The sequence below is a fragment of the Balaenoptera borealis genome (genome assembly GCF_965194805.1).
Source record: "Balaenoptera borealis genome assembly, chromosome: 8".
Taxonomy (NCBI): Eukaryota; Metazoa; Chordata; class Mammalia; order Artiodactyla; family Balaenopteridae; genus Balaenoptera; species Balaenoptera borealis.
In genome coordinates, this window is record NC_138865.1 from 19,131,969 (window position 1) to 19,148,610 (window position 16,642).

At 41.8% G+C, this 16,642-nt stretch overlaps 1 protein-coding gene across 2 annotated transcripts in view; it reads right to left on the bottom strand.

The window, feature by feature from the left end:
• Positions 1 to 16,642, bottom strand: part of SHC3 (SHC adaptor protein 3) — a 148,070-nt gene that overhangs the window by 95,914 nt on the left and 35,514 nt on the right. For both annotated transcript variants that reach the window (XM_082403391.1, XM_082403390.1), the window contains exon 2: positions 6,504 to 6,574. In XM_082403391.1, coding sequence (XP_082259517.1) covers positions 6,504 to 6,574 — 71 coding nt within the window. The remainder of the gene's footprint in view (positions 1 to 6,503; positions 6,575 to 16,642) is intronic.

Genomic DNA, 16,642 nt, shown 5'->3' on the forward strand with positions numbered 1-16,642 from the left:
CCTTCCCCAGGAAGTCCTCCCAGACTTGTCCAGGCCCCAGGGACCTTCTTCCATGTTTCTGTGGTACTTTTCCCACGCTTCCTGTTGCCTGTCCCACTGCCTTGTGACTCTGGGCCTCTTTCCCCAGTCGCGATTTCTTGGGCACCTGGGATCCATGCACCCCTGTCTAGCACATTCTCGCACGCAAATGATGACGAAGGAGGCGCAGGGGCACAAAACTATTCTGGTTGGTGTTAAGCCCTGAGTAACGATGTAGAAGTAAAGCGGAAGGACTCAGCCTGCTTCATCCAAAGCCCGGATGCGTTTGCACGCAGGCAAGCTGGTGTTTTCAAAAAGAATTCTAAACTGAGAAAACACTAACTCCCCCCCTTGCCAGGCCTCGCCCCCCTGGGGGTGGAAGGCTTCGAGAGACTCAGTCTGAAAAACGTGTTCAGAAAAAGTAAATTTAGAACGAGCCAGTAAGGCTAAAATCGCAAGTTAACCAACCTGCACTAGTCGAGTACACAGGGATGCGTGCGCAGGCTGTTCACACCTGCTGCTCTCCTTTCTAATCCTGAGAGTCAACCAGCCTCAGGGAAGATTTTTACAGATTTGCTCCTTTTCCTGGCATTTTGAACTTAAATCAACATTAGAGGTGTTTATTTTGTAGTGAAAAAGGAATTCTCCAATATCACGACCGAGGAGTCTAATTGGAGAGATCAGATCCATGCAGCACCAAGGCACCGAAGCAAAAGTCAGCCTTGTTTTCCATGTCACCTGCCAGGTGTCAAGCACACATCTCAACATCACTGATACGATGGGTTTACAAATAAGGGACCTTCCAAATTCTTCCTCTCAGCCTGCAAAGTGAGAAAGCCACAGAACCGAAGTCCTGCCGGTTTGGTGCAGCATGTGGAGTCCATGCCACAGTCCAAGAGGGAACGATCACCCCAAACCTGAAAAGAAGACGTTCAGAGCCCCCCCCCCCCACCCTTCCTGGGTGTTTCCATCTTTCTACTGTTCAGGGTAGCGCAACCAGACCCCGTGTCATTCCCTGGACTGTGTGCCGTTCTCCCAGAGGCAGAGGTGTCCAACGCCTTACCTGCCCTTCTTCCTCTGCACCCGTCTTCTGCCCCCGCAGCTCCTCACAGGCTGAATGCCGCCCTGAGGATGGGAAAGCCTCCACGAACAACACAAATATCTTGTTAGTAAATATGGCCTTTTCCCAAACCACACTCTGTGCACGGCTCCAATCCCCACGAACTGGTGACAAAATGGCCACACGACACAAACGTTTGAAGCGAGACGGTGAAGGGCTGCAGTGGATACGGTGTGGGGCGAGGGGGCCAGGGCACCCGGCCCGCAGCCTCTTGGCCCCTCTCTTGCAGGAAGTCCAACGAGGGCGCACGGTGCCGGGGGGCCTTCAAGTACACGAGGGGAGATGCACTGCGGCTGGGACGGACGCACACGGATGAGGACGCGCGGGGACTCGATGGAGCTGAAGGACCGCATGGTGACAGGTTTTACCTGGGCCTTTTTCTCTTTTTTTTGAGAGCACTGAGCCAGAAGTGACTGGAGGAGTGAGTGTTACCAAGCCTGCCAGGTCGACTCGGGGAAGGGAGGGTGGACCGAGTGGAGACGCTGCACCGAGGCTGTCTGACTTGCCTTCCTTCAGGCTGAGGATGGACCCCTCCATGCACCCGACTGGCGAGAAACACCCCTGCAAGCCAGTCCACCATTCTCACTGCAGCAGGAGCACCCGTGACTCTGAACATCTCGTCTCCGGGCTCCCTTCTCCCTCCCGCCTCCAGGCCGTGCCGGCTATTTTGTTCAAACTCACAGCCCTGCAGCTATCACAGTGCCCAGTACTGTCAGACCAGTTCCACGTGGTCACACATCTACCTTCTAACCAAAGTCCCCGCATGAAACGTCAGACGGAGAAGATCCCAATGTCACAGCGTTCAGTCCCACTCACCAGCTCACGGCTGATTCGGTGTCCATTTCACTCTGCCTCCTCGGGCTGTGGTAACATGAGAAGGTCGTGGCCAGGTGACTCTGAACTTCAACACATGTGCTAGCATCCGCGATAAAAGTCTCCGGAGACCCCATCAATAGGTTGAATAAGAACAGAAGGAAATACTTTCCCCAAAGAAGAATGCTCTCCTTTTACAAATTTTGAGTTTGGTTTCAAACCAGAAGGATTTTATGCATGTTCCTGGGGAATTTTTGAAAAGCCCCAATTCCAAAGCAGAACCCTCCAGCGTGTGGATGCGAAGCGGAATGCTAGGAGGTGGTCACATCCACGGGCAGTGCTGGCCAAGGTCTGGGCCAAACCAGTATCTCCAGGGCCCATCGAAAATATGACAACTTTAAAATGAGGGAAACGAAAACCGTTAACTAGATCCAACTGTTTACTCTCTACAATTTGGAAAAGCAGGTTTGTCTTGGGCCCTGGACAACATTTTATTAACAGGAGCTCACCCAGGAAGTGTAGCAAAACCATGTACACTGAGCCCACGTGTCTACGTGGGCCTGAGTAGAAAGCAAACTCAGCAGTTATCGGAAGAGTCCAAGCGGTGCAGGAGGTCAGCTGGGGTCGTTTAGAACCAAAAATACACGTCAGATGTTCACACTTACTGTTGGAGAAGGACCACCTTGCTGAGTGCTCTGGGTTTAACTGCGTATATATTTATAGCCTTCCATGCCCTAAAAACGGCTTAAGGTGATTCCCAATAATAGATAAAATTTAACACGATAAATCAAATAAAGATTAGCAGATGGGATGGGGGAAAGAAAGTAAGGCCATGCTATTCCCGTGACCACAGCATGTGGGAGCTTCCTGTCGCCCTGCAGGGCGGCCCAACAGGCTGCTCTCCAAGTGTCAGACCGAGAGCACGATCTCCCCAGAGTGGGCCCCATCTGATGAGGCACATCTCGCTCCGACAGGAAGTACAGTAACTCAGTTCAACCCCTCCCCCAAGGCAAGGTGAGAGAAGTCGCAGGAGTGGACTTCTCAGGGAAGCGCAGGGTGTGGTTGCCGTGGGCAGAGTGGCCAGTCGCTGGAGCAGTGGCCGTCAGCGTTGTGCCACAGTCACCTCGTGTGGAGACCCAGTGGCTGAACTCAGATGAAAGCCGAGGTCTCTGACTGACCTCTGACTGGGGAGCTGGGTCCTCCCTGCTTGGGACCCCCACCTTGCCCAGGGTGACACCAAGCTGAGACCCTCCCCCAAGGCCCTCAGGGGGCTGCGCAGCACGGTGTGAAATCCATGCGGGGAGAACAGTCCCTTGTGGGTTTCAAGGACTGTGAGGTGCTCCTGGTGGCGGGGCAGGGAGCAGAGGGCAGTTGCCACAGGCTCTGGAGTGGCCCACCTTCGGCAGCGGGATTCCTGTATGGCCTTAATAGTGCCTCGTCATAAGGGAGTAGGAAGTCTTCCCGGACAGAGGACACATTGCGGGGAAGGAGCTCAAGGGATTCGCTCTCTGCGAGGCCATGCCGGGTGTGTGACCAGGGGCACGTTGGGAAGCTAGTTCTTCTCCAGAAGTTATTTCCTCTTCTGGTGTGCATCTGTCCCCTGGGCAGACTTTCACAAATACCGAGTCTCTCAACTCCTCCATGTACCCCACCGGCAGGCTGACCCGGGGAAGCAGTGGCTGTCGAGGCCACGATCTATATGCCCACAAATGCCCCCATGCTTGTCAACACTCACTTCTTTGGACACTGGGGTCTTGTGTCCCAGTACGTGTTGAATACAAGCTCAGGCAACAGGACGGAGCAAACACTTAAACAAGGCTGCCCTTTTGCCAGGGCCTGTCCTGTGGGCATCAGATATAGAAATTGTTCTATTTCCCAAAACAACGATTGGGGTAGAAATTAGCAGAGCTGGGCTCCACATACAGGCCGTCTCCTCCATACGGCGGGCACTGGTTACTGTGAACGAGTCACCAAGCACCTCTGCCCAGAGCGCTAGGAGGGCAAGACGATTAACCGTCACCATCAATGGCAGCTCCCGGGTAGTTTTTAAAGTGACCTATTAGTAAGAGATCAGTAATCCAATGCTGGTGTGATTGCAAGTACCACAATCAATCTGAACCACGACTCAGGAACAGCATAAAACTAAACTGACCCCAACAAAAGGACACCTGGTTTGGCTGTCCGAACCTCTAAAAGACACATCCAAACCTTGAAATAGTGGAACAGCTGAGTAGGGATTGGTTGTTTCCTTATAAAAGATATATATATATATATGTATTTTTATGAAAGGCATGGCTAAGAAGCTTTGGAAACAGGTTTTACTAGGGCCTAATATAACAATTACATTAGAGTTCCCTACAACCTTTCAAGAATGACTTTAGTATATAAAGTAAACCTCGGTGGTAGAGTTTAATCATAGGGTGTTTAACACTCAGCTACCACGTAGGCTTTAAAATATGCCACGTCTACAGGACATCATTGGGCATTCCTCCTGGGTGCAAAGGCTTCTTTCTGATGCTGACTTGTCAAATTGTTTCCTACAAGTGGTCTCTGGCTATTAACTAAAATAAGAAACATGTCACATGATAAAAATGAGGCAAACAATAGAAAGCATCATAAAGAAAAGCAAACATAGTTTTCAAAAATCTAATAAACCCAAAAGAATGTATATATATGTATAACTGAATCACTTTGCTGTACAGCAGAAATTAACACAAAATTGTAAATCAACTATACTTCAGTTAAGATAAATAAATTGATTTTTTCTTAAAAGTCTAATAAACCCAAAGCAATTATGGTATAACCAGAATGCAACACCAAGTTTTCTGAGTCAAAGAATGGCACTCCACTTGGCCCATTACATTGCTGTACCTTTGATGAAATCTAAATGGAACGGGATTGGATATCTGTTCCATGGCTTTCTTCTACCACTACTATAGGTATTCTCAAATAGTGCTGAGACCTTCATCCAAGGGCACACTGGGCGTGCTCACTGGTCCCCACCCACCTCCACTCCTGAGGAGCAGGCCCCTCAGTCATTTGCATGTGCATCTTTCTCCCCCAAAACCAGGAGGTCTTACAAAGCAGGACGGCCCAAGTTGGCCAGCATGCTGCATGTGCACAGCGACAATAAACACGCAATAAATACATCAGAAGAATTAAAATGACATAAAATCATCTCAGAAGTTCTAATATCTATAAAGTGAATTCAGTAGAAATGGTCGACGATTCTCTTTAAAAAAAAACGCACCATACACAACATTGTAAATCAAATATACTTCAATTTTTGTAAGTAAAAAAAAAAAACAACAACTGCCACCACCCACGAGAAGGTGACCAGTGTCACAGGTTCCAGTATCCCCAGGCCCGTGGCCAAGCACTCTGCCCACCCCGCACGGCACGTGCATTTTTCATGGTTGGGATGAATGAATCATTGATTAAACATTCAAACTTCTCTTTTAAATGCTCTCACTGCAAAATACCATTCTTTTGCCTTGGCAAATTCCATAAACCATTTTGTACAAATATGTAGAGATGGATTATTCCCTTGGTGTAGATTACTACTGTCTGTGTGCTCCCAATATGTGTGTCTTGAGTTGCTTTAGAGAGATGGGGAACATCAACCCTTTGAACACGAATTTCTTCAATGAGCAAGAAGAGGTTTCATTGTTGTGCTTAAAGCATAGAATTGAGGCAATGTACATTACTGAGTAGCTAATTACTACAAATAACTGCTTTCTAAAGCTCAATCTTTACTTTTTGGCTTGCTAATCCAAAGATGTCCAATAGAGAGATTTGGATGAAATAAAAATGAGGCATTTTCTGAGATCACTATTTAGATTAAACAATTCCACGACTGCCAAAGCAATATAAGCTCATCGCCCTCAGAAATGTAGCTATTTCACAGACCCAGTCCTAGCTTTCTGGTTCTCTTCTTCAAGATGACTTGAAATTGGCATTTTTCTAAAGGTACACGCTCTACTAGGCTGTGAATTTTTTAAAAACAATGGTCAAAAACAGAACTGACCCTCAAGAACTTTAAAATCTAGTTGATGTTGGAGAATATACAAACCTGTTCAAAACCACTGACACCTTAAAAGAATTGTTCAGCTTTCTAAATTACTACTCCCATTAAGATTTCTACTTCCAATTCTACACATTTTATTCTCTGTGTATACTGTTGGAAATTCTCTCTGACATCTTGATTTTCTTTTTAAAAAGAAATAACACAGTTCAGTTGATTTTAAAATATCAATCTGGTCTTAGAGTTTCATTTATTAAAGAAACAAACATAAACACTCCATTTGTCTGCAACTTAATTATAAAAAGAGCTTAGAAGTGGAGAGTGTCCATCGGGGGCTTGTATTAAGACACACGTGTCACAAACATGGATGAACACTAGAGAGAATTGAAACAGTGGGTCCTGATTCCCTGTCACCAGTCGCCAGCACTCAAGGGGCAGACTTCCCCTCTGGAAATTTCTAGTTGTTAATCTCAGAAAGCATTCCTTTCCAAAGTAAAATCACAGGAGTCCATTTTCAAGAGGGCTTACCTGGTAATTTGTGTCCTTGTACTGAAGTCAAGTGACCTCATTGAGCGAAGAACTTCAATGCACCCCAAGTACTGCAAGGGGAGAAAATGTAAATCATGAGCACTGAGAACTGACATGAAGAGACAATTCCTAACTACAACAAGGGCATTTTGGGAGGCATACATATTTCTTAGCCACATTTTAACTTTTTATTCATGGTGACACTTTGTTCTGTTTCTAGAAAAGTAATAAAAGTAATAACTCACACCCATCAGCAAATACCCTGAGTGCTGACATTTGACACTATGCTTAACTTTTCTGAAACCCATTAGTATTTTCACTTTCTTTAGAAATACATTTTCGAAAACTTTTGTCAAGGTATAACTAACATGCTGTAAAATGCAGAAATTTGTTTTTTTCAAGACTTTTTTTGATGTGGGCCTTTTTTAAAGTCCTTATTGAATTTATGTTTTGGTTCTTTGGCCGTGAGGCATGTGGGATCTTAGCTCCCCAACCAGGGACTGAACCCGCACCCCCTGCATTGGAAGGCGAAGTCTTAACCACTGGACTGCCAGGGAAGTCCCCAGAAATCTTAAATGTATAATTCAGTGACTGGTTAAACATGTACCTCTCATGTAACCACCACCCAAACCCCAACATTCCAGCATCACATTTCTAGTCCTTTACAAAGCTTCTAGAGGTTTATAAGTTTAAAGAAAGAATGAAAACACTATAATACCAACATTTTGGCCAACATTAAACTTCATTATTTAATAAATGTATTTTGGGTTATGTGAATAAACTATAGATTACCCCCAAAGGTGCTTTATTTTGGTTTACTAGAAAGACCTCTTCTGCATTATTTAACATAAATTTTCAGAATTTCAACTTGCACATCTAAATTTGTAGCTAAATTTTTTATCAGTTTTACACGTGAAAATGTATGTGTATATGTGAATATATGGCCACAACTAAAGCTATAGACAACCACTAGAGTGGAAAAGATAGAATATTTGTGTTCCAAAGCCCTTGGGGAGTTTGACGGTACAGATGTTTTATACCAATGCCTTTAAATTTAGACTTAGCAGGAAGAGATCTCATGGTATAGTACAGAAAAGACTGCATTTGAATTATTCAGAAAGCCTGAATTTGAGCCTGGCTCTGTCATATATTCTTATATAACTTTAAACAAAACTTTAAACTTCTCTGAAATGTGACTATTACTCCTACCACTGCACAGTCACAGAGTTTTTTAAATACTGTCACCTCCATCAGTTATGTGGGTACCATGAATGGTCACAGAGACATACGAATTAGACGACCACTAACATTGCAGAGTCATGTGATTAAAATGACAACATCACAGAATCATGTGAATACGAAGACTAACATCGCAGGGTTATATGACTACCACCACCAGCAAAGTCGAAGACTTATGCAACATCATCACAAAGTTACATGAATACCATGACCAACATTGCAGAATTATGAAAATACTGCAACCATGTCACAAGTCACATGAAAACAATGAACAACAGTGCATGGTTATGTGACTGTCACCACTGCTATTATAGAGTTGTGTGGATGCCATCACCATCACAGCAGAGTTATATGACGACCGCTGTCACTAAGATATGTGGAGACCACAATACACTTTGCCGAGTTATAGGATTGCCACACCCAACACTGTCACAGTTATGTGAGCATCACAACAACATCCCAGAGATAGGTGAATACCACCACCAGCAACATTACAAAGTGAAGTAATTACTTCCACCAAAGTGGCAAAGTTGTGTCAGTATCTCTCAGAAATATATGACTACCAACACCACCAGCATTGCAGAGTTATGCAAGTTCCACATGCATGGTCACAGGCTTAGGGAAACCCCATAACCACCATTGCAGATGTGTGAATATGACATGGCTACTGCAGATCATCTGATTACTATGCCCGCTGTCACAGAGTTATTGAAGACCACTTTATAACATTGCAGAGATATGTGAATACCACCAACGCCACCACAGCATAATGTGAATTCTGTAAACGCTCTCTCATTTATGGGAATATCACTACCTCACAGTGATATGTTAATGCCAACACTACCATTGTCATAGAGCTATGTAAATTCCATGACCAGGTCCTGGTGTTATCTGAGTTATACCATCACCATCAACACAAGATATGTGAGTAGCAACACAAATGTTGCACAGTTATGCCAACACCATAACAAAATAACGTCTTAGGGTTATAGGAATACTGTGATGAATTTCACAGCGTCTGTGAACACAACTTCCACCAGTGTTGCAGGGTCATGTGAATACATGACTTTTGCCACATAATTATTTGAATACCACCTGTTGGGCTGCATCCTACAGGCCTGCAAGCCCTGCACTTGCCCAGCCTCAAGACCCAAGAAAGAGCTCGGAGTCAGTGACAGAGACATCAGCAATTTAAAGGATAGGGGGATCTTACAGGTTTGAAGCAAGGTCCTAGAGTGACAACCCACCACGTGCAGCAGAGGGCAGGCAGGACATGGCAGTAGTCTTCACTCCCGGGGGAGAGGGAGGTTACCAATTATAGGGGGAATTCACATCAGGTTGGCAATCAGTTACCAGGGAAACCAGCAGAGGAGCACATCCCTCACCGCCCCTTTGATAAGCTATCACAGTGGAGATGCCCTGATCTAAAGATTAGAATGATCACTAGCTGGGGCTGAGGGCAAATGTGTAAGAAGGTCAGTCATGTGAGTAGGGTGTAAGTGAAGCTAGTACTGGTCAAGCAGGGAATGCACAGAGAACAAGAGAACAGCCATCTTGGGTTGCCTCGTCATACACCACCTCTGCCCCCACCATGGTAGTATGTGAAATGTGAACACCTGGCCAACCACAGAGCCATGGAAATAACATCAGCAACAACATCATAAAATCACATGAATGCACCTACCACAGTTGCTGATTATGTGTATGCAAGCACCCCCACCATGACAGGGCTATGTGGATACCGTGACCAAAGTCACAGAGCTTTAGGAATAGACAGCCAATGATGAGGTTATGGGAAGACTACCACCAACCCAACCACTGAGTTATGTGACTACCACAACCAACACCACAGGTTGTATAAATACCATAACCAACATCCAACATCAACTGAATATCATCAGCACCACACTATCGCAGTTATGTGAATATCATGGCCACCACAGCAGAGTTATGTGAACACCACCTGCACCCACTTCACAGAATAACCAATAACATGACCAACATTGAAGAGTTAGATGAATACTATCACCTTGGTCATTGCAGAGTCACATGAATACCTCCAACAACAACTTTGCAGAATTATTTGAATAACACAGCCAACTCTGCAGTGTTATATGAATGTGACCACAACCAATGTCACAGATTCTTGTGAATACCACCACCAACACTAACACAAAGCCATGTGAATCCCATGACAAATGTAGCAGAGTAACATGTAGACTAACTTCTCAGAGTTATATGATTACCACCACCACCTTCACAGATATGTCAGTACCTCCACTGCTGTCACAGTTATATGAAGACCATGACCAACTTCAGGGAATTATGTGATGACCACCATCATCACGTTTGCAGTGCTACGTGAACACCACCACCAACATCGCCGAGTTGAGTTATCCTCCCAAGGGGCTGTAGCAATTTGTCCTCTCAGCACCAATGTCTAAGAAAGTTTATTTCTCTATTCTTCATAACAGTGGACAGCATCAGTCTTTTGAACATTTGCCTCTCATGGGCAAAGATTTCTTTTTTTTGTTTTGTTTTAATTTGAATCTCTTTGATATCTAATAAGATTATGTAGTTTTTTCATTTGTTTATTGGCTATTTGCACTTCTTTTTCTGTTAATTGACTATTCATATCTTTGGCCCAATTTTCTATTAAGTTCTTTATCTTTTTCTTATAAATTAATGTGATATTAACCTCCCATTCAGTTATTTTTCTTTTGATGGTCAGTTTCTACATTTTACCTAAAAGAATTGTTACTGTAGAAATATGGTAATAATTACTGTGATCACATGTCTATCCTTTTCTGTATGGCTTTGGAATGCCCTGTCTTGCTTAAGAAGGTCTTGTGTCCCTAGATTCTTACAATATTCTCCCAAATTTTATTTTAACAGTATTTATCATTTATTTATCTATACATTCACTTTAATGTTTTCATTTACCCTTTTTATCTATTTGGAATTTATCTATACAGGCTATGACAGGAATTATAATACTAGCCTCCAAATGGACTACTACTTATATCAGTACCACTGATTTAATAATTCATCCATGTCTTCCTGGATTGATGTGCCAATTTTGTGGTATATCAAATTCCTATTTCTGTATGAACTTTTACCTAAACTCTATCCTATGTCATTTGTCAATTTCTGTGTCTCTTCTATGTATTTTTCCTTGAGAACTTGAAGATCATTTTGTCAAGTTCTCCTGCCCTCAAAAACTATTTGGATTACAATCAAAATTTTATATATTACCTTGAAGAGAACTTACATTTATTAATAAGTTTTTGTATCCGTAAACATGAGAGTTGTTTCCATTTCAGATATTATTTATTGCCTTTGATAAGACTTTCTGATTTTATTATATGTATATATCCTACACTTTTCTTCTTCAGTGTATTCCGAGGCATTATTTTCTAAGTTTTGGTAACCATAGGGAATGAGAGTTTGATTTTTCCATCCCATGTCTACCTGGTTTTTACCACATAGAAAATTCAATCAATGGGCTCCAGAGATGTACAAAACTGAAGAATTGTGAAAGCCTGGACAATGGAGCCTAGTAAACCTCCCAGAACTGAATACAACCTCCTAGTGCCAAAGAGATTAAAATACAAAAGAGAGTGTACATTCGTGGAATTTAGATGCAGAAGTCCCTGCATCAGCCTCACAGGAATTCCAGGAAAAGAAAAGAAAAAAGTAGAGGGAAAGAAATATTTAAGAACAAAGAGAGTAAAATTTATAGTGTTGTAGGGAGGCTACAAGGCTCAAGAAGAAATATGAAGAAAGATCCACTTTTTTCATATTTCAGTACAAAAGGACCAAGAGAGAAACATCCTGAAAACATTCCATGAGGGGGAAAGAAAATAGGTTACTTACAAAGAAAGTTCTCTTTCAGTATCAAATACATGAAAACAAATAACATCAGAAGACTGAAAAAGAGAAGTACTAAGCCAAGAATCTTATATCCATCCAAACTACCATTCAAGTGGGAGGGCAAAGCAAAGACTCAGAAAGTTAACCACCCACAGATGCTCTCTGAAAGAATTATTCCAGGAAAACAGGAATACAAAAAACAGAAGGATGTGAGAAACAATGATATGAAAAGAATCAAAAAAATTTATAGGTACGCCTTATGCCTTAATAATTATTGATGCATAACTCTAAATATTTTTTTACAATGATGGGGAGCTAAAGTCTCAGAAGACCTCAACATGGCTGGTAGGGGACAGATAAAAAAAGAGTGGTTGAAGAGGATGAGGGAAGCTTGCTAAAGGCAGTTGTGTTTTGTGAAAGTAGGGCCAGAACTAATTCTAGGTAGCAGTAGAAAAATATAAGTTTACATACATGTGTAAAAAATTGTAAGCCACTGTAAAAATAAGAATGAAATGATCAACTTCCAAACTGAATAGCCCCACCAGCAAAAAGAAGGGAAAAAATTTAAATGCACAAATGAAAGAGAAAGAATAAACATTAAACAAAACATCAGTGATAGGTCCAAACACCTCATTGGTCACAAAATCATGAATGGATCAAACCCACTAATTAAAGGTCAAAGACTTTCACACTGATTAAAAATATATGTGTGTACTGATGAACCCAGTGGCAGGGCAGGAATAAAGACACAGACATAGAGAACGGACTTGAGGACACGGGGTGGAAAGGGAAGCTGGGATGAAGTGAGAGAGTAGCACTGACATATATACACTACCAAATGTCAAATGGATGGCTAGCGGTAAGTTGCTGCATAGCACAGGGAGATCAGCTTGATGCTTTGTGACCACCTAGAGGGGTGGGATAGGGAGGGTGGGAGGGAGGCTAAAGAGGGAGGGGATATAGGGATATATGTATACATATAGCTGATTCACTTTGTTGTACAGCAGAAACTAACACAAAACATTGTAAAGCAGTTATACCCCAATAAAGATATAAAAAGGATATATGTGTGTTAAATAAAGTGACAAAGAAAACACTAAGAAGATAAAACAGATTCAAATCAGGCAAATGCTAACAAAAGAAAGCAGGGAAACAATATCCCATTTACAATCAAAAGAAACAAGAAACATGAAATAAACAAGAAATTTGTGAGATTAAGTTAAAAAAAACTTTAATGAAGGATGAGTAAATTTTTTAAAACCTGCTTATATGGAAAGACATACCATGATTTCTGGATTGGATGATTTAATACTAAAAACTTGCCAATCCTCCTCCAGATTCATCTATAATTTCACTGTGATGCCAATTAAAGTCCCAACAGGACTTTACCCCCAAAACTAGAAAAATTAATTCCAAAACTTATATCATAAAGGAGGATCCTTAAGAACACAAAGAAATTTCTGAAGAAAATAAAAATGAAAAGTAGCTGGTGAAAATTATGTGATATTGACATGGGAATAGACAAATCATGCAAGGGACTAGAATGGGGCCGAGAAGAAAAAGGTATACAGATCTGTGGGTGTCACTAAAGAAAAGATAAGCCAGTCAGTAGGTGTGAGGATTTGACTAGCTGTACATTAGGAAAAGATCTATCTAGACAGCCCTGCCCACAGATGTTGTGTATGGTGTATAAGGTGTGTGTTATGTATGAAAGGCATGCCCTCTCCAAAATGCTCACCTAACCCCATGCACAAAAGTAATCACAAAAGGATTAAAGAGCTAAAGCTAAGAAATAAAATTATTGAAACATTACAAGAAATAGAAAATTATATATCTATCAAAAGACCTAAAACTCAAAGGCCATAAGTGAGCTCATGAAAATTAGTGATTTTTGAAGAAAAAGACAAATGATATAAACAATATGAAAAGGCAAGTGAAAGACTGAGAAAAATCCAAAACAAACAGACAAAAAAATTAAGCAAGCCCATCAACTTAATAGACAAAATGGGCAAAGGATACAAACAGAAGATTCACAGAGGAAGAAAGACAATTGGCCAACATGCATCTGTAAAGACAAGTGCCCAGATGGATGGATCAGAGAAATTAAAATAACACCAGAAAGAGATACAATTTTTCACCCAGCAGAATAGTGAGTTGGGTGAGGAAGCAGGAAAATGGGCCCTGTCACACAGTCTTGTAACAAGTGTAATTTGGTGAAAACTTTTTGGAAGACTATTTGGAAATATCCACGGATATGGAAAATGTGCTTGCCTTTTACCCAGTAATGTTATTTGTAGGTCTCTATTCATGCATAAGTGCATGAAATTGTACATGCAAAATATTCATTACTTCATTGCCTCTAAAGAGTGAAAATTTGAACCCCCTCCTCAAATGTTGATCAATAAATGTATAGTTAAACACTTAGGGCACATCCAAACTGTGGTTCCAAAGGCAGCCATTTTTTTAATGATTTAAGCTTAGTCTCAAAAAAAGACTGTTACTTCCTCCACATTTTACTGGTTAAAGCAAGTCACAGTGTCAGCCCAGATTCAAGGAGAGGGGACCACTTAAGGGTGTGAACAAAAGGATGCTTGGTTCACTGGGTCCACCTTTGAAGACATAAGGGCACAGAGAGGAGACAAAGATGGCGCAGATACTGCTGGGGAGAGCATTGGAAAGGAGGAATGATTAGGAAGGAGTATTATCCCTGAATACTTCTACATTATTTAGACATTTTATAACAAAAACATGTTCATTTATTAATCATATAATTACAAAATGAGGAAAAAATAAAAATATTTTCCACCAAAAGAAAAAGACCATGCTTAATAAAATTGGACCTCCAAGCTATGATGTAGAATTGATCACCAAGTGATCAAGGTCATCCGGTATCTCAAATTACAAGGGATCTGGAACAGCCCTCCTGAATCTTCTGGAGAGCTACCTTGTTCTGATAATGCAATGGAAAGTGAAGTGGTTAGTGAAACCAGCCACACCTCTCAGGTAGGCTATTCCTATCATGGGCGTCTTTGAATTCCATCCCCCAGCCTCAGCAATTGGTCAAGGATGGGTGCGTGATCCCAGGCAGGCCAAGTCAGACCTGGGAGTTTTGGTGGAATTGCCTGGACTGTCTACTCTCTAGGAGTCACAAACTCCAATGCAGCTTCTGAGAGCTGCACTGTTAACAGTAACTGTTCCTCAGTCCCCATACCTTTCTGGCCAGAGGAGGTTAGAAGAATTTATGAATAATTAACCCTGGTGATTTCTAGCTTCAGTGCCTATTAGAGGTCCCTTTCAAATTTCATTTGGAATTATGGTAAGCCCAGGCTTGTTATTTTCAAGCATGGCGCATAAATGGGGATGTTGTTCATCTAGACCTGAAGAAAAGTCTATTATATCTTCAATATTTTGTTAGCCTACTGAGTAATTTGCCTTTTAGGCTTCTGGTACTGAGCAAAGAAGCATCTCTTAAATGACTGTAAAATGCTTAAGTAATCATTAAATCATAGCTATTAATAATATAAGCATTTGTTTACTAACAACAGGTAACAAGACCCCACATCATTCATGCCATAATTAATAAACACTTATCTGCACCTGTTAGGATGATCATGTAGAGAGAATTTGAACAGGTATTGTGCCTTTGAAGACCTTACAGTTTCTGGTCATCCTTTGACAGCTACACCATGGGGCAGCAAAAGAAATGTGCCAGAGCCAGGATGAAAGACAAATTGCTAGGAAATTGAAGGAGAGACCACGAAGCACTGTCCATATGAACTGTGAATTTGAGGCAGTGACTCTCTGTGTGTGGTCCCCTGTCCAGTAGCAGCATCTGGGAACTTGTTAGAAATGCAAGTCCCTAACTTACTGCAAGCTCTCTATGGATTTTGATGTCCACTTAGGTCTGAGATTTATCTGTATAAAGACTGATCTAACTTTCTGAACTTTATCTGATCAGTGTTGTATGCAGGCTATGTAAGTTCAAATCTTGGTTTTTCCATTTAATAGTTGAAGGCTTAGTCTTTTGAAATAAATCTCCCAGAGCCTTGCTTTCCTTAAACAAGAACGGTGATTTCAATATCTATGTCCTGAATTTGCCATGAGTATAAAACTCACCTGTAAAGTATTTCACATAACTCATGGCATACATGTGGCTCGAGATACCAGTAATATTATTTGTACACTTCAGGCCAGGTTCCTAGGGGTACCTTCATACATGGGGCTGAGGGCTCAGCTACAGTTCATACTTAGCTAAAAATGGCATATGTTTCAGTGTGTTTTATTTTTTTCAAACTCCAGCTAACCTTGAGGGTCCCAGGACTTTGTGGCTTTTGGCTCCTCCTGTTTTCTTCAATAAGCCCTGGACACAGCCCCCAGGTAGGACCTCAAAACATCCCAAATCTTAGGAAACTGATGGCATAACATTGGTAAATGGACTCTGTGAAAACCCAAGTTCACAATATTAAAATAAAGTATTTCCAATTGTGTCTGAAGGATTTCTTCAGGAAACAGAGGAATATGGGCAAACAGCACTATTATTAGTAATAATAACTTAAGAGCTCAGAATAAAATCAGCTTTCTGGATGAGAAACATTAAAAGTAAAAACATCTAGGGTTGGAGACAGAGTTCCTATAACAGAAATAAGTGTCACTGATAGAATAAACTGAGCCAGCTTGTTCAAGAATTCAAAGAAATTTTTTAAAAAAGGAATTCAAAGAAATAATGGGGTGTGTAGGCGAGAATCCAGAGCCATCAGAAAAAGAACTGCAACTTACAAAGATCCTGAAAGAAAACTCACTTCATTCGGAGCAGGAGGAAAATAAGGGAAAATGTTGTGCCTTCAATACATAAGAAAAGAGCGATAACCGCCGATAGCACTAAGACAAAAGCCATTATTTTGTAAAAGAGGGTCTTGATAAAGACGTTTCTTGGCAACTGTGTGCCTGAGCCAGCTACAAATGAACGGAAAGGGCAGGAAGCCAAAAATGAGCTGGGAAAGATTAGTCACAGGTCTGTCACCCTCCAC